Source organism: Aphis gossypii, chromosome 2 (genome assembly GCF_020184175.1).
Source record: "Aphis gossypii isolate Hap1 chromosome 2, ASM2018417v2, whole genome shotgun sequence".
NCBI lineage: Eukaryota > Metazoa > Arthropoda > Insecta > Hemiptera > Aphididae > Aphis > Aphis gossypii.
The window spans coordinates 874180-894999 of record NC_065531.1 but is presented as its reverse complement, the minus strand read 5'-3'; the positions used below and the strand labels follow the sequence as shown (position 1 = coordinate 894999).

General features: G+C 26.0%; 1 protein-coding gene across 1 annotated transcript in view; it reads right to left on the bottom strand.

The window, feature by feature from the left end:
- LOC114132762 (uncharacterized) overlaps positions 1-20820 on the bottom strand; it is a 176228-nt gene that overhangs the window by 146077 nt on the left and 9331 nt on the right. Inside the window, exon 2 of the mRNA XM_050200427.1 lies at positions 360-683. Within this exon, the coding sequence (XP_050056384.1) occupies positions 360-582 (223 nt within the window). The 5' untranslated portion in view covers positions 583-683. The remainder of the gene's footprint in view (positions 1-359; positions 684-20820) is intronic.

Below are 20820 nucleotides of genomic sequence, written 5' to 3'. Positions count from 1 at the left end.
CCCTAGGGCCGGTGTTAGAAAGAGCCAAATCCCGAGTGAGTTTTCGTATCGCGTGTCTCGTTTTTGAGGTGTACAATTTCACACCTCGTACACTATCATCAATTTATTATTATTACAAGGACGTTTATAATTATAATTCATTTTTCTATTTTTAATAATTACTTTATATCACAACAGTCATATTATGATTTACATTACATAAAGGTATGTGTTAATTACCTATACTTCATGAAAAAAATAAAAATCAAGACAGTATGAATATTTCTTTTTTATGGACTATTTGCTGCAGTTATAAGGCCAACAAAAACTTTTCCACGGACTATATGATCTTTGAATTATTCAAAAAATGTGATACTCACTCATTGTGGAATTCGTCTTCCTCAGGGTTGGACAAATCTTCCACAAGCCGATCCGGAACGCGGCGGCCGTGTAAGCACTATCCGTGCCTGGTACCCTATATGGTTCTCTGGTGGTAACCCACGAACCAGTCACAAAACCGGTCAACAGTATGGCCAGGGACGCGACGCCGAAAGCAACGCTAGTCCGGGATACGTTCTCCGGTGCTCGGCTCACCGCGCACATTTCGCCCTCCACCCAACCGCAGTACCAGCGAGTCACCGCCGTCGTCACGCGACCATCACGACTTCGCGTTGTCGCCACAGTAAATTCAAGAAAATGTTTACCTGAAATACCATAGTAGTAGTAAAGATATTTATTATTATTATCATTATCACGCGGGTCATATACAATATGAATTAACAGCAAGCTAAATAACATAATTATACAGCGTAATTTACCAATCATGCTCATCCCTCCCCAAATTTGTAAAATTCGCCCTAGTATAATAAACACTAGATTCAATATTGCATTTATTTTAAATTTTTTTAAAACCATTTTTAAAACTTTTATCCTCAGTATACACGTCTAACCTGTCTTTCTAAATACAATATAAAATATCTTTATAAGTAGAGGCTAGCACACCGTCTCAGCTTAGAATCGTTTTTCATATGGAATGATTTACCAGCAAATTCAAATTTAACGCATTTACTACTGCAGTGATCTACTCAACAAAGTCTACTCGAAAGTTAAAATTATCATAAAAATGTGACTTTATCAGTTTTACATTTTTTAATCAGAATATTTTTCTAAGAATTTTATTATATTACTATGTACACTAAACTGTTTTATCGTTATATAACTTCTTACTTTTTTGAATTTAAAACAAACATTTTAATTTTTTTTATTTAGAAGCAAAATGATTTTTTATTCAAATCATGAGAATTAATCAAGAATTTTTTTAATAGGAACTTAACATCTATCAATAATTTATTAACACTCTTACTAACCTAACCACTAAATAATTTTCCAATTCATATTATTCGCCGCTTACTAAAATTTCTTATAGTACAAACATCGTGTATACATTGTATATTTTCATTTAAAAATAATAAAAAAGGTAAATAATCTAACTATCTAATGTTTTTTTATAATCGTAATTATTTCATTTTTTATTTATTCGTTAATTTTTAATGCCTACTTAAATTTTATATTTCATAATCTAAATAACAACTTAATTATAATTACTAAAAAAAAAATTAAAATATTAGTCTTATTTTTATTTAAGCTATATAAAAACATTTATTTCTAATACATTAAAATTACATTATTATATAGCTGATACGTTCGTATCAAAAAAGGTGTCAATAGTTACATATTATATAATATATATTATGTAGCTCCGATGAAATACATACGGTTCAATAATAGTGGTTAAACGCATTGTCCAAAAGTATATGTATATATTATAATAAAGCCATTTTATAAACATTGTTTATATCTTATATGAACTTAAACTAAAGAATTATAATTTTAGGGTTCGTGCTTATTAGCTTTTAAATATTTATTTTGTGACACGTAATAAGTGAGTAATAAATTATTGTTTCAGATCACTAGGTAAAACACTTAATTTTTCATTTTTAATTACGTTATATTATATTTATGTTTTTAGTACCATTACATTTTTATAATAATTAAAAAATAAATAAATAAAAACATTTAAAAATCAATAAATGTATAATATTATGTACAAACCAAAATGAAATAACTAATGTAAATAAAATTGTATTTTTTTTTTACTTGAATTATTTATTTGAAGAAAAAATATATTAATTTTGATTTATTTAAATTTGTAATTATTTGAGATAACCAGATGAAGATTTTTATTCTTTTCAGCTCGTGTTTATTGTATTTATTAATATTGTATTGTATTTTTCGGATGATAACCCATTTATCTTAATTGTATCACCTATATATTTTGTGTTTATAATTGTAAACTATTATTAGTTATTATTTTAATTTTTATATAATTCTTATATTATGAAATTATATAAAATTATTTACGTTACATATTCTCATATATTATATTAATAACCATCAATAACCATTTTACTTGGAGTATTTTGGATATTAAAATATTCAATGCAACTGTAATTTTGTTTTAAATCATTTAATATATATATATATATATACAACTGTACATCAATATTCGCTATCTTAACCTATATGCAGAATCGCAAAAGTAACAAAACGAAGAATAATATACACAAAAGTTACTCATTCAATGCGGGCATGAGATAGTTAAGCATAACCGAAAATTTTAATAATGCATACGCCTCTTTTTGGTGACATTAAATAACTCATATATTTTATGTTTCGTATGAAACAAACATTGTAATAACAGAAAGCATTGCTTGAGTAGTACAAAAAATCTCAAGAATTTTAAAACATAATCCTCAAGTATATTTAAAATTCCAAAAATAGAATTTTGAATAACTGCAGAAAAATGTATGAACATGCATAGTATATCACTTTGCATAGTGTTTACTGTTCAGGTAATAATATTATTATAATATCATAAAATTTATAAATCTTTATATAAATAATGTCGATATAATATAATATATGCGTTGCAAGTGCTGATTAGGTAAAGATTATGCTCAAGGATCTCGAGAAATATTGTGCTTGAAAATACGTGACCTTAATATTATAGTAAGTACACAAAATATGTATTTATTATTAGCGCCAGTAAGAGCAAGTACAGTAGTATTAATATATATTAATAATAGAAAAAAATCGTATGTCAAATGAAATAGCATTTTATTCATATATACTATTAATTTACTATTATTATAATTTATAATATAATAGTATAATATTTATATAAGTGTATGTTTTCAAAACATCAATTTCATAGTCCTAGAAACGTAACAAACTCATGGTATACTGATATACAGTACTCGAATTTTTATGTTGGTTAGGGGGATAAGTAGAAAGATGGAATTCATCTACTGTTGATTTTTTTGGATTTATCACCAAAACTGTTAAAGGGAACGACACAAAATAATTCCTCAATTAATTTTTCTTCAAATTTATATTTAAATGTTTATCAATGTTGGTAAACTGTCGCTGTCAAATAATTAATTTGAAAAATGTAGTACATTTAACAGTTTTTAATATTTTTAATATATTTTTGATAGGTTAGGTTACAACAACCTACTTATCTTATCAAACGCAATAATAATTCTATATTTCTATCATAATTACATCAGTTTAATCATTACTAATTATTATTTTTTAAATTTAATTTTAAGTGACAACTAAATCTATAGGCTGTATTGAGCAAATTATACCAACATATATCTACATAGATTATATATATATAAAGTGTTTAATTCATATTATTTAGCTACCCAGTAGAAATAAAGTACCTATTTAAAAATGTTCAGTAATGAACCCCTAGATAAAGCCCCACGAGGAACTAAGATACTTTTAAAACAATCATAAAATATATATATATATATATTTCATTATTATTTCCAATTCGAACATAGTCCTCGAATGTTTAATACAAGTACATACACTACCAAGTCGTAGACCGATACGCGCAATACCGATAGCAGAATTATTGTTATTATTAATATTATTATTATACCTATTACCTACCATTATGAAATAATAAGCAGCTTAACTAAACATTAAATATTAAAATATATATTATTTTGTTTTTATCAATAGATTGGTCTTTAGACGATTCACGTGTAATATTATATAGTTGCATAAAGTTATACTACTCGCGTATTTATATCGGCAGAACAATTTTTACGATAAAGCGTTTAAAATATATTTCCGAGATTGCCATACATATGTATATACCTATGTACATTTGCAGTACTCTTTCATTGCATAGAAAAAAAAATAAAATCCATTTTTTCTTTCACAAAACCACATATGTCGCGCTTTCGGGTAGGTGTTTTCCGCTCAGTTAACCCGTACTTATATGATATAGACGACTGCCGATCGATCGATAAGTACTAACAGGATACGTAAAGAAAAACTATCTGCGTGTCTGTGTACGTATTAAGCGAGGCGAATTGCTTTTGTGAGAACACGCGTGGGTCTACGACTTCACGATATTATCATCCAAAAGCAAACGACAAAACCACTGTTGACAGACGAGAATATTATTTATGTATAATAGAATATAATAATAACATATAAATGTGTTGCGCACGCACTCCAATCACTGTACCATCACCACCTATCTGTTTTCTGTATATTTTATTTGGGATGTAAGTGTGTATTGATATTTATAAATTTTTTTGTCATTAATTATCGAGATGTCAAATCGACTACAGCGAATTGTGGTATGTATAATCTAATCGTCCGAATAAACGCTGCTACACGCAGATTAGGTTAGGTTAGGTTAGGAACAAACGTAGCATAGAGTCTTTACATTTGTAGTATTTATTGGGTTAATGCAGTTCAAGGGAGGGGGAATAAACAAAATTGATGAATTATTTTATTATATGAAATTCGTGAGAAAAGTTTTATTTTACATATTTGTTTTTTAGAATATTATATAGGTTAGGTTATAGGTTATAGGTATTGTACTATTGTCTATGAAAATTTTGATTGTTAATTTCCCAAGTAATGAATTTTTTTGGGAAAAAAATGTTCGTGCTATAAAAATAAAAACGATATAAATCATTCAATAACTTATTTGAAGCACCAACTATCTAATATCTAAACCAATTTTGACATAAGAATAGTCTACAAAACGTATAGCATTAACATAAAGACATATGTATGCAACGTGTTATACTTTACTTATACAATTTAATGTTATTGACTCGATCCTAAAAAAAAATTAAATTAATGAATAATTTTAATACATTTTAAAGGGATATTAAGAAAAAATTTTAAGGATTGTTTATAACAATTTTTTTTAGAAATAATTAAATCGTAGTTTAAACTTTTAAAAATCTAAAAATCTACTCTCTATACTTAAGATATTTTAGACTAATTATGTATAATAATATTGTTACACCATCAAATCTGACTGGACAGAATATTATTTACTTGTTGATTATATGATGACATATTTTGTAGTAAGTAATTGATTCGACATGCAATTTATTATAACCTACAAGTTTTTTCACTTTCCAAGATGATATTATTAACACGTCAAATAATTCACGTTCATTCACCTTTTCTTTTGTTGATACGCCTCGTTTAATCCACAATCCGTAATACAAGCAATGTTATTTTTAAAAATTTAAGAGAAACCTATGTATTTTTGTTTTTTCTTTCATGAAAAAGTGTTTCCTTTAAACAAAATCACTTATTATTAAATGTTAATCGACGTTAGATCACCACGTGAGATTATGATATTGATGGCTATATTATGATAATATATTCTCAACAGCAACATTTAATGCGCGTGCATCACTTAAATTCTATTTACGCCAAATAATTAAAATGGATATACATTAGTAATAATAGCATTCGATTTTATCTATATACGTATCCACTTTGACTCACTTCAGCTTTATATGAACAAGGTGTTTTTCTTTTTTTTAAACACAATTTTTTTTTTTCATAACTTTATATTATTATACAAAATATCAATTTGAAAAAAAAAATTTTTTTATACTAATGCGCTTTATAGATAATCAGAGTGAAGTCACATATGAACACACCACTTCGCTAATCTAAATTTATAACTAATATCAATTACTAGTTCAAAATTAAATTTGCATAAATTATGTACCTATCAAAATATTCCAACAATTTGTGCTTCAGAATATGAAATAAAAAAATATATATTGTCATTCAATTGGATAAAAAAGTTTAAAATAAATGATGACGATTAAAAAATAATATAAAAATAAAGTTGATTTTTAAAAATAATTCAAAAACGAAATAATAAATTTCTTGAGTCAAAAAAAAACACCCTGTATAGTATATGGTTTGCAATAACACGAGGCAAAACTCTCTTCGGCATCGGTATAACAATAGAACGTCGCTGCATTTGAATAGGAATAGTCGTCAAGCTCGCATTATTTTTATTATTATTATTATTATTATTATTGTTATTGTTTTCTTTTTTTTTTTTTTTGATCCTTTTAAGCATTGGCTTCTGTAGCCATTATAATCATATTTTTATTTTTACTTATATTAATTACTTTTATCGCAATAAATCTTAAAAACGTATAATATGTAATATTAAATACTTGTATATACCAAAGATCAATAATTATTGGCCAAATAGTACAAAAAATTAAACTTCTCGAGAAAAAGTTTCAGTATGCAAGTTAGCATATTATTGCACATCCCATATATTGCATTATATGTTTGCATTAAAATACCAATTATAAAGTCTCAAAAATATAATTTTAATAGACGTAAGTCCAAATAACACTTATATTACAAAGTGTTAACAAGTTTTTTGGTCGATCTATTGATAACTTTTTTTTTATCTATGTAAATCTTGACTAGAGAAAATTATTATAATGAATTGTAAAGAAATTCTATAGTTATTTAAGTTTTAAGTATTTTTTAATTTATCCACAAATTAGAAATGCAAAAAAAAAACTCATTTTTCATTTAGTTTAATTGGCAATCATTAAATAGTATTATTTTTCCTACACGCCGATTTATATAAAATATTATAATTAGAGATCATAAACTTAACTAATATACTACAACTACAAAACAGTAAATATAATAAATTATCGATTATCTTATGGTACGATAAAGCATAGAATATTATTTATTTGATTCCATGTATCATATACAATTTGATTCAATTTAATTGAAAAAAAATATATATTATATTCTAGGTAGGCTTTGTTGGTTGTGAGATAGGTTACCGGAAAGATTGACACTTTCTGAAATCGGGCCTCTCACGTCCAGAAGGTTTGAGGGCCGTACATATAACGTAGCAAAGATAATGTATAGTTTATGCATTCAGAAAAATATTATTATACAGGAGCAGACTGAGAATTAGATTCCGGTTTGGATACATCAACATTCTTTTGGATTATATTAATAATAATATATAGAGATAAAAATATATAGAGTGATTCACCAAGTATAACCCCAATTTTTACCTTAAATAACGATTTTATTCAAATCCTTAATTTTGAGATTCTTAATGCTTAAAACCATATTTTCAAATATTTGAATTTTATTTTATATAATTATCATATTTAAAGTTTCCTGTAGTGGCATGAACTTCTTTTTTCAAATAAAAATAGTCCTTTTCTGATAAATTGTTATTCAGATAATCGTTTTAAAAATGTTGATGTTCATAATTAAATGAGGTTTTTAGGCTATTTAACTTATGCGTACTAATAATAATAACTCCATGATTATGGATTTGGAAGAGAAAGCTACTATAACAGTTTAACAATTAAGTTTGTAAAAATCTTCTGAATATAATAAACAATAAATCCAATATTGTATCTATTTGATACTTTTTATAAGCTATTTTTAAGGACTCTATCCATTTTACAATAAACATATTTTAATGACTCATAAACTACTTATTCAATTTTTCTTTTAGATTCACTAAGATTTTCAAAATAAATCATAAGCTAAACAGTTTAAAATAAAAAGTTAGTTTTCATTTAAGAATAAGTAGTTTATGACACCAAACAGCACTTCTTAAACAGTGTAAAAAATATAAATAGTTAAAAAATATAATAGTGCTAAACATTTCAAAAATCAACGTATTATTATAATAAATAAATTCATTATTAAAGGAAAAAATGGGATTAAGCATGGTTAATTAATCATACCGTATATTATATTTTTTTCTCTAATATGTATACTTAAATTTTAGTTACTAGTCTATAATGAACTTACATACTTACCCACTAATTAATGTTAGTTACCAATAAAGTTGAGATTTGTTTGTTTTCAATGTTTAAACTGTTTAAAGGTTAAGGTAAATAAGCCACGAGCAGTAAAAAGGTAGCAACAGACAATATTCAATATTCCAATCTTTTATTTAATTTTATGATTTTTTTTTTGTTACTATAAAAAAACACAATATAGAAACCATTCAAGACGATAAAAGTCCTAAAAAATATAGTAATCTATTTTATTTAAATTTCCGTAGATTCTTTGGTAGTCGTGACACATAGGGTACTAAAAGATATGGACATTCGAATGAAACGAATTTTTAGGAATGAAAAACTAATAAAAAATAAATTTATATTTTATTTGATATTATGTTAACATCAAATTTATCGTTTAAACATCTATTTTTTTTTCAGTATTATAACGATTGTACGATTTTTATTTGCTGTGTATTTGACGGGTTATGGTGACAATAGTAATCATTCAGTCGCTCGTCATCGATCACAAAATGTCTTACCTAGAAGCATCAACCTATGCCAGGGGTCACCAATTAATACTTTCCGTGGGCCACATTAAGATTCGGGAAATTCTAGTGGGCCATAAAAAATCGAAGTACAGAATATTTATTATAATATGTTGATTAGGTTACGTATTAAATTATCAGCTTTTTCTCTCCTTGTCTGCGGGCTGGTTAAAATTCATCCACACGCCGTCATTTGGTGACCCCTGACCTATGCCATCCTATCCTTCACAAAGTATCAATTAGGATGGCAGAGTGCATCCTCCGTAATATACAAAGGCAAACAGTATTGCACGAACAAACTAAGTTAATCTTTTAAAATGGTAAGATACCTACATATTTAAGTTATTGTAGAAGTTATCAACCCTCTTAAGCTAAGCAAACCACAATTAAAACATTTTACTCAATCCAACATTTTAAATATATAATATATTTGTTTATGGACAATTTGTAATTGTATAATTTTTTTCCGATGATGACTGTTTTAGCGGCAAAAGAGCTCAAACACATAATAATGGCTCAACTAAAGAACATAGAATCAACCGATAATGTATCTTATAGTGAGAGTTAAAATCGTTAACACAGTTAGTGAATAAACGTATATTCAGAATAGCATATAACTCTTATTAACTTGATTCTATAATAGATCAAACACGCTTAAATATTTGTTACAGCTTTTAGTTAATTTTTATCATTATTTAGCAAGTATATAATATGATCATTTGGAATTCTGATTTAAAAAAAGTCATACAAACGTTATAAAAATAATACACTTTACTTTTACATTTGTCATTTATTTGTTCACCTCTGGTGTGGTCAACAGTATAAAAAAAATGTTTCAATGGTTAAAATGATTTCCCATTCCAATTATAATATACATGAATAAAAATGTACACAAATTTACATGTAAAAGCAACACATGTCAACTACATATGAAAACTTATAGTGTCAGAAATTATTATGTTTAGGTACAATAGGTGCATGTACTAGTAGATATACAAAATTTTAAATTTTAGTAAGCATGATAAAAAAAATCAAATAAATGAAAAAGATTTAATTATACTTTCATAGGCGTTATTTTATTGCTTTTTAACATTTTAATGTATGTTTCATTGTTATACTTTTGTTAATTGTTTTACATAAAAAAATAAGATTTTTCTTTAAGTATAAAACATTGATTGAATGGGATAATGTTAAACTTTTAATTAATTTAAAATTCATTTATGAAGTTTATTTCGATTCTATTTTATACGATTTTCAGATTATATATTTTCTATTTTTCTATAGTTATGACTTTCGCAAACATTTACCTATTATTTTTATTCAAAATTATTTAATAGTTATTAATTATTATCTACGTTGTGTCTTTAGTTATATACTTTAAAGTATATTCATTTATTTTCTTACGTATAAATATCAAAACCTGTACACATAAAGTTAATTATTTATAACTATTTAAAGTTTAGATGAATAAACTGAGAATGGAGCGAAATACCCCACTCCGCCACCGCCTTATCTACTTAAAAACTTTAAATACTTACAAATAATTAATTATTATTGTTCAATATTTGGTATTTTTACATCAAAATTCCTTGAAAAAATTATTTAATCTTACGAAATATTAAATGAAAAATACACAGATTGTCATTAAAATAAAAACTTGGTGTTAACTCGAGCGATAAAAACAGAAATAATTTTAAAACCATTGAAACTCGATACTAAGAATCAAAAAAATTTTCAAGCGATTCACCGTCGTGAACAAAATATATATAATAAAAACAACTAAACAAATCAACTTCGATAATATAGTTTACTGTTCGGTATCGCAGCCATTTAAATTATAAATCATTTACAATACGTATGCACACACAATATAGGTATATTATTTTATGTTAAACTCCAGCGTAATATATATATTATATTTAATCAGGTCAAAGATATAATAAGCATGAGCTGATTAAGATAATCTTTTGAAAAATGGTAAAAATACTGAAACTGGTGTGCAACCTATTGATTGTGTATGGTGGAATAAATTATATTTACAAAACAAACAAAATATTATGTACAACACACAACAGTAACAGAAAATGATTTAATAACTTTTTTAACTGCAAACATTCCTTTGTAATTATATTACTTTTTTTAAAATGTATTTTTAAAATATGAATATTTTATCTAACTATATAACGAGTTATGTGTTAAAAATATTTAAAATGATTTAATTATTGTTCTAAGTTGCCGATGTAATATTAGTAGGCACCTGCACTATGATAGTAAATCCGGGTATAGGTCACCAGTTAAACAAATACCCGTCAGTCATGTGTGGTGGGTAATTATTACTCTCGTCCGTTCTTTCCTTCCGTTTTCTGTATATATATATAAAGCTCTATATATATTAATAAACCTACAGTGTGTTTCATTTTAAAGTTAATGCAAAATATTTTAATCCAATAGCATCGGTGAAAATATGTTTATTTGAATGAACTAAGAAATTTCAAAATACCCATTGTTTGATAATTTTAAAATTTTTAGCCTCAGCACTTTCATTTGGATAGTAAAATTTGCAGAAAAAATAGACCGGATAATTCCAAGATGAAAATGTATTGAATAAATTACAAATTATAACTAGGTTAAATCTAAAACAATGGCTAAATGGCCAAAGTGACATAAACATTTTTAACAATTTAAGTGCTAAATATTTAAAAACCATCAATAAATGTGTACTTAAGTATTTCTTAACTTTTTCCAAAAATCCATTTCAACCTTAGGTCACTGAACACAAATATTTCATGCTATTTCTAAAAAGAAACACTATATTTCGCTTATTAAGTTATATATCGGTATATACGTGACTAACACCGCAGCCTAAACAACAGACTTGTTATATTACGTACAGTGTATACTGTATACTGTAAAGTGTATATATTATTATATTTATATCAGATATATATTATATAAAAACCAAATATCATATCGTTGTAGCCGTCCTTTGGTCGAAATAAGCTTTGAATGTTCTTTTGTTCATTCCCGCTACCACCGCTTTAAAAAAAAAAAAAAAAAAAAAAAAATGCGGCGTTTTAATCCGATAGAGTTTATTAAGCTCCGTCCCGGCTCACCGGCGTGGAAAAAATCGAATCGATGCCGCCGTCAGCTCTTATACCTATAATATTATGTAATATTCCAAATAAACGCGAAAAATGGGCTACGATTTTGAGCGTTTTTTCGTTTTAATTATTTCGTATACATCTGACCTTAATAGTTAATAAACATACTTTTCTACAACATGTTATAAATTATTAAATTAATTCAATCTTTTACACAAAGGCCATCCTTTTGACACTTCACTGCAGTAGTAATTTTATTGGTAAAGTAATGTGGTTTTGAAAGTATTTCTTAATCGTTTAAAAATCGAATTTCAATCCATTGTCTAATTGGATAATGAAATTAATTTAAATTTTATACTATCAAAATATTAATTAGATTACAATATAGACAAATAATAAATAAAAATATTAATAGAACCGATTTCAAATAGAGTATGCAAAAAAAAAGAATGTTTTCATGAACCCAAATTCACCGGAAAAGTCACTATTCAATAATTAAAAAATGGTATAATACACACTTCATACTTAATATACTTTAGGTCTTGAAAGTTTAATCATAATAAGAGTAGTAGTCATATAATAATAACATCATGCATACAACTTTTTTTTTAACGCTAAATAAAATAAATCTTCGTTTTTCATGACCTTCATGTTATAATATACACGTTATCCCCAATGAGTATTTGGGGTAAGCTTTCGTTTTGTCTTCCACCTGCTATTCTACACGATTATCGTAAATTGTCTAACGACGTGCGTTTCATATTTTTGACGAATATATGACGTTTTTTCCACAGCTTTCTGTGCAAATGGCGTATACCAAGCATATTATTTTCTAAGGATATTATTTTTATTGCTTTATTATTATATACATTTTTTTTTAACAAACAATTCATCCCCAAAAACATAGAACAAAGTTTTTTTAAAAAAAATACACTTTATCGTATCCTTAATCGTAAAAAGTTGTACCAATATTTTTTTTCTCGTTGTACAACCAAATCGTGTTTAATTATTCCAAACGCTTTTCGATGAACTTCAGTAGTTATTTTTTTATGATTTTAAACGTTATTTACATTCTCGTTCAACTAAGTAACTTTTTAACCCCAAAATCACATAAAACGACGGATTCTTTTCATTTATCTACATTTTGTATTGGTTCATTTTATATACATTTATGTTTAAATAATGACTTTATATGCCTAAATTATTTCAAATATTAGTGCGTTAGTTTCAGTGTTAGACAAAATAATATTACTAGTGTAAGACAACGAAACGTTATAAGATGATGATTTTTACTAGGTATATTGTGTAATATACTTTTAAGACGTAAATAAATATGTATAATATGTTTTATTTTATTTTATTACGTAACAAATAGTTTAAAAAGTAACTTTTTTTGTATGACAATTTAATAAAAACTAAAAAGGAAATTTTACTTTTAATTTCAAAAAGCACATCGCATAGCGTTTGATCATATAACGCTCAAGCTATTACTATAGGTACTGTATATTATATACATAACTATTATACTACACACTATGTAAACTGCAGTTATCTACAACAATGAGCAACAAATATTTGATAACATTTTCGTTTTAAATTAATATAATATAATTCATTTATATAAATACTCGTACGTATATCTATTATATTATACGTACCTATGTATATAATTTAAAAAATAAGTGTTACCATTAACATTTTACGACAACGATTAATATCGCGTATTTATCCAAAGATAATGCAATGACTTTTGACTGAACAAAATCCGTGAAAAATCATACAACAATTTTATTCACACGCACGCGAAACCTTCGTTTCAAACTCGTGAAATTAAATTGCTTGTGTTTTATTCGTAGACATGCAATGTGCTATAAGTTTATTACTTATTCATTATTATCATAGTGTTATAATATTATAAAATATAAATTATGTTGCACACGTTAATAAATAATGTTATAATAATATCACATTAATGTAGTCATAGATTATATACAGGGTGATTTACTAAGCATACTTACCTCCATTTTTCTTCAATAATACATTTATTTAAAAATTTAAAATATTATTAAATACTGCATTTTTAAAATCCTGATCTTTTTTCTTATACAGTACTGTGAAAATATAAACTTCTATTTTTTAAATTATAATCTTCTTTTTCTATTTCAAATAATTATTTATCATGTATTTTTATTGGGAATGTTGACGTATCATCATCTAAATTCAAACGAGTAGTTGTTGAGTTATTTAACTCTGGTACTAAAGATAAGTCTATAATAGGGGTTAAAATATATGGGAACTATTGATCATGATAATTTGAAAGTTTTAGTAATTTATATAAATTTATCGATATTTAATATTTACAAAAATTTTCGAAATATAATTAATACTATATTATTATCCAATAATGTATTTATTTGTTATGTTTGTAAAACCATTTTAAAAGACTTTTATGGTTTATAAACAATTTATTAAATCAAAAACTACTCGTTCAAATTTTCAATTAGGTAGGTACATAAATGTTCTTAAAAAAAATATCTCCTAAAAATTTACAACAAAAAAGAGGTTTATCGTTTGAAAAATAGAAGTATGTATTGCCACAGGACACTCCTTAAGTAATATAATAAGTCTCAAGAGTATTCAAATTATGGTATTTAAGTGTATTATTTAAAAATTCTAAAACTCTGAATTTGTATAAATAAATAAAAAAATAAAATAAAATATATAAATGGGTGTGAGCATGGTTGTCGAATCACCCTGTATAATTTGTGTATATAATTTATGTAGACGACTATGTGTATAATACACATAAATACCCATTAGCTGCAAAGTTAGACTCGTAGTATATATGCGCACAATTATAACATCTTGTTTGTTGTTGTTGTTGCTCAATGATCACGCACCCTTCCTGTTACTACTGCACTGTTATATATAATATTATGTTAATTTACCAGCATCAAATCGACAGAATATAATAATTGTATACATATAAGACCAATAATAATGAGTTTTACTATTTTGATTTTTCCTCTATGCTCTATCGATGACACATTTGATGAAGGAAATCGAAGTGATCACATAAAATTAGAACTGCTAAATCTAAATATTTGTAGGTTAACAAGAAGAAAACAACACATGCAGGTATGACATCCTCTGAAGTGTAGGGGTGCACACAAAATGCACATAATACGCAATGAACAGTGAAACATGGTCCATACATTGACGCAATACGCCCAGAAATTATTTATGAAAGTTAAGAGAACTCGCGAATTTCCAAAATCAACTTTGTCTGGTTTAATTTAGACAAAGTAGCAGAATACAGGAGTAGTGTAAAGTTTACACTCCCCCTCACAGGTAATTTTGATAAATTCTTCAAACCAATGAACTTAATATAAATTCCAAAAACTGACTTAAAATACTATCATTGGAATACGTTACAATAGGACTGAATAAATATTATAAAATAAACCCATCTGAAAGAACCGTTTCTTTCGGTCGTGACTAACACTGAATCTAAGACGTCATTTATGTATAGACGGTGCGCGGCGCATGGATAAAATAATATTATTTTATCCCCTACTTATTATACGTTTACGCACAACGGTATCTTTTTATATTCCGTGTAAGGGTTTCGATAAATAAAATATATTTTTTTCACACGAAATGTATAAGTGTAATAATACTTACTCATATATTATATATTATATGTAGGTACACATATGCAATAAACATACATGTAATAATAATATATATACCTATACACCCCTCGTCGTTTTATAGAGATCATATTTAAAGGTGAAGTCACACAACCGTCGCCGAATTTGATTTTCGAAAGAAAAACATACACACACGCCTTTTTAGTATATATCTTATACGAACAGAACAAATGAAAAATAAAATAAATCCATTTTTCATGATGTTCTTCGAGTTCAGTCTTCTTCTTCTATTCATCCCTCCCTTTACTTACGCAAAAAAAAACATATACGTTAAACGTGTATTATACATATATTATATACCTACCTAAACTTTGGTATGCGTCGAGCACTACATCGAAGCACTATTAACATTTATTGCGGCCGATTTTTTTCAGAGGGCATTGTTATTATACACACCTATACAGTCGTTTATAAATCCCTGTGTAGAATATATCTTTAACATTCGAAGTACACACTCGAAAACCTGTCCTTTTTTTAAACTTTGTTATTATGAAATATTATACACAATCTGTGCGTGATACTAGCTAATCTAATCGGTGGTGGACAAAATCGTAACTGTGTGATCCGGTCCATATCAACATTATTTATTAAAAAGTAGAATATTTTTATGGGCTGTATTCATTTCTATCGAAAATAAATTTTTTTTTTTATTCATTAAAAGTGTACCTTACCTTTATCCACCAAAGCTCATTCCCATCAAACAATATTTAATATATTAACCATGTTTTCATTAAAACATTTTATATAGTATAAGATGATTATAAATAAAAATTATTATTTACATTTTAAACATTTTTACAATCTATTTAATGTTGTACTCGACTAGCCAATGATTTTGTTACTACTATACATAATAATTATTACTCATTATTATTTCTTAATTATTTTTATGATATAATCATACAAAAATAAATATTAATATACTACTTTTTTTCAATATTTTATAGTATTTAAAATAAGCTTACTTTATAACAAATTGTATTAATAAAAAAATAATTTTGATGAGAAATATGATAAATATATCATTTGTTAAGTACAAGTATATTGGTGGAAGAGTACAAATTACAATTTTTTGGTGGAAACGGAAATTGGTAGAAAAAAAAAGTATAATATAATTAATTAATAATTATAACTGTATATTGTTATCAAAATCGTGAGTTGGTACTTGATTGAATACAATATAATAATATATACCATGGGATGGGCAACTAGCGGCCCGCGTACCTTTTTTATCTGGCCCGCGCTACATACATAGAAGTGGATTTTACTAAATTTTCTATTGAAAAACCTCATTCTAGGATAAAAAATAAATGTTAGTAAATTTGAAGGACTTTTTTTTGCTTTCTCCTATGCACTGTGGCCCGCTAGATTTTAAAGTACTTAAAAGTGGCCCACTAGTTACTTTGAGTTGCCCATCCCTGATATATACATAGTAAAAAGAAATTTAAAAAGTAAATAATAATAGTCAACTACGTTTATATTATATATCTCTATGGCTCTCAATCTACACACAACCTGTGCTTGTCATGTTTGATGGGTTACTGGCAAAGGGCAAAACTCACTATGTTCAGAATCTAAAAATTGGCCTACAACGGTCAAAAATTATCCATATGCAGAAAAATCTATAAACTAATCAGCTGTAAATGTCGTTTATCAGATATTGTATAGAAGACGACTTCGGGAATTTCTCCACTCCGCCCGACCACCGTAGTGCAAGTGTATAAATTCATATTATGATGAAAGAAGTTCGTTAAAACCAAAATTTATATATTTTAAGTGAACAAATATAATAAACATGTATATGATTTCATAATATCGTATTATAATATATATGTATAATATTTTCATTCAGTACGATGGAGAAAATTACCAAAATTGAAAAAAAAAATGTTTTATATTTTACTCACACTTTTATTGCACAATACGTTTTTCGTAAATTTTGAAAGAATTAACCACGATTTTTCTGGCTAGAAGAATCTTTTCGTTAAAGTTTAGTTCCAAGGTTAAGGTTATCAGTACCTCCCACTAATAAAATATCTAGTCTATATGGTACTTAAAATAACAGGTCGATGTTCAATTTTTACAAATATTGTCGAAAGATAGTTTCATTAAACGAGTAAAGAGTAATTGCAGACAACTATACCTCGATATTTTTCGAAGAAACACAATCAAGCGCAATATATATGAAATAATATAATTCAGTTAACTATATTTTTTTTCCTTTCCTAAAAAGTACAACAATTTATTGCCATCCATTTTTTTTTATAAGAATTTCACTTTGGCTTGTTACAGCTCGCTTCGTACTATATATTTAACCTATATATATATACAGCCGTATTATTTTTTATTGGACGTTTTTGTAGTAAAATATTCATCTATGCGATTTACTTTTCATTTTAAGAAAATTGCGGAAGACATCCTAAATTTTCTTGGTTACTTTACTACATATAATAAATATACATTTATACTTCAAGTTTCGGTGATTTTTTTTTTTTTGTTATAGTTCAGATGACACGCGAATTAAAATATAAATTAAATATGATATAATTTTAGAGCAATATGCAGTAGATATTGTTTAAAATGGAATTCAAGGGTCAAGGAAAAATAGGTCATAATAACCGATAGTAATTTGTCAACCAAAATTTGAAGAAAAAAATTAACAAAAAATAGTAAATATTATATTATAATTAAATAAAAAATTTTTAGCTCAAATCATAAATAGTATTAAAAATAATGTATTTTCATTGCAAACCATTATTATTCATTACATGTTTATAAACAAATAATCTGTTATTTTTATTAGATCTTATATTATTATTAATCATATAATTTCATACTTCAATATTTTACCTTATCTTGATATTTATTCATGTTCTAAACCTTCTATAGTTCCATATGTCTCTTAGGATATTGCCAGCCACTCATAATATTTATTATAAATGATCTATATTTAAATTTACATATAGTATACATAAAGATAAAATACTTTATTATATAAAAAAAAATATCATAATATAATCAGTTAAACATAAACATTAATTAAAATTGATCAGCAGTATATAATACAAAGAACATGAAAAATGTTTAAAGAAAACCATTTAGTGTAACAGATCTTCAGAATACTAGCAATTGTCTAGCTACTCCAATTTACTAACTTTGAAGAAAACAGGTCTCTAGATCAATTGCTTTTAAGACGATGCTGGATATTTTGATTCAATGAGAGGGTAAATGTCATGTCATTAATGAGAGTGTTAAAGTGGCCTAATAGTTTTAAGTAGAATTTTAAAGTGGTTTTTACAAGTTCATTGACTGTTTGGATGTAATGTAATACAATTCAATCTATAGCGATATAGAGTACAAAAAATATACGAGTTAGCTCCCCGCAGCTTTCTATTAATTTTCCCAGACATATTGAGCGCGTATATAATATTAATAATGTTAATTAATTAATTTAAGAAAAATAAATTATTATTATTATTATTATTATATCGACCGTGACGTATATATTTTAATGAGAGTAATAATTCATTGTACCTTCCTACTAAGTATATATAATCACGCACACGCGCTCACACCCTTACCAAAATGTATTAGTAATTACAAAAACATCGTAAAAAACAGTTTTATAAACATATTATTATTATATTTATCTTAAATACCATTCAGATAAATATTTTTTTATACAAGATACGTGACGTACATGCCGATAATAATATAAGTGTATAACATAATATCATAATATAATATATTAATTTAAAATATTATACATTGTATTCGCTCAATCGAGAAGGTTATACCAATTTACCCATGCCGTGATGATACAACAAATTTTATGTGACAAGCGGTGAGGTTAAGTAAGAACTAATAATATACTTACCAATTTTATCACTGGAAATTCAAATAAAACGCTGTACCTATTTCCAGAGACCCCAAACTTATGGCATGTATAAGCCAAATTTTAACCATACACTAAAATATTTTTATTGCATTCTTTAATCTTGCATTTAATAAGAAAAAAATAGTGAAACTATTTCTTTGTTATTTAAAAAAAAAAAACTACCGATTATAAAAATCTGGAACTACCATCGCTTCTAAACATAAAATATTGTACTAAGTGAATTATTTCAAATCATTCAAATCAAAATAGAGAAATAATACATTGTAGATGAACCTAATGATGCTTGTGTTTCATTAAAAATTGTAAACTAACAAAATACAAAACTGATATTAAAAATTTAAATAAATTTTTTTAAATCCTCATTATCCTAAGAAACGCCGTAAATTTTTTTTTGAAACTTTATATTATCATAAAACTCAAAAAAACTTCACTATCCGTGCTTTAACCTAGTATAATACGAGTATACTACTGCGCCAACACGATCGTGTCAAACGTGAGACGAGTTCATATGCTGTATATTGGCACTATTTAGAAAATTTTAAAAAGAAGTTCAATTCCAGTTACAACGGCATACATATATGTGTGTATACCTATGACGTATATGTTCATAGTACTGCATACGCTTTTATGTTAATTTTTTTTATAATTTTTATGTATATTGTGTGCGAGCATTTGAAAATTATATTAAAAATAAAAAATATATTGTGTGATTTTAAAAATAAGAAATTTTTTTTGTGTATGTTTTATTTCGTTTGTCACGTGATTTTATTTATTTTTTATGATTGTCAACGACCTTAACAAAAAAAATAATAAATTAGTAGCAATTATTACGACATATTATATTATATTACATTGGTAAGTACAGCTACGACATAGTATATACATATACATATAGTAGGAAAAACGAAATCGTGTCTTGGTAGAAATTTAATACAAAATTCGTATTGTTATAAACGTTCAAAGCGCATTGCGTGCAACAAAAAGAGAGGAAAAACTCGTCGGAAATGCGTGGAATGAATTTTGTTCCGTTTCATTTTATATTCTCCTATAATATACGTAGCTGAAAATCACAAAATTTTATTCACCATACACGTCATCATATAATGTTTACTCCGCGATTATTTTTTGACAACAGTTGCTGTATAAGTATATAACGATAATTAAAAAATCGATAACACTCGGACCGTCCACCATCGTGTTGTACGATATTCGTAATGTACAAATATAGATACTGAGTGATTTATTTTTTAAATTTAAAATTTTTTGAACTGCAAGAGCACATTTTTAATATCATATTTTTCTGGGAATACATAAAAATCGAATTTGTACTAGTTCTTAAATACTAGTAGATAATAAACTAATCAAGCCCTAGTTTATAAT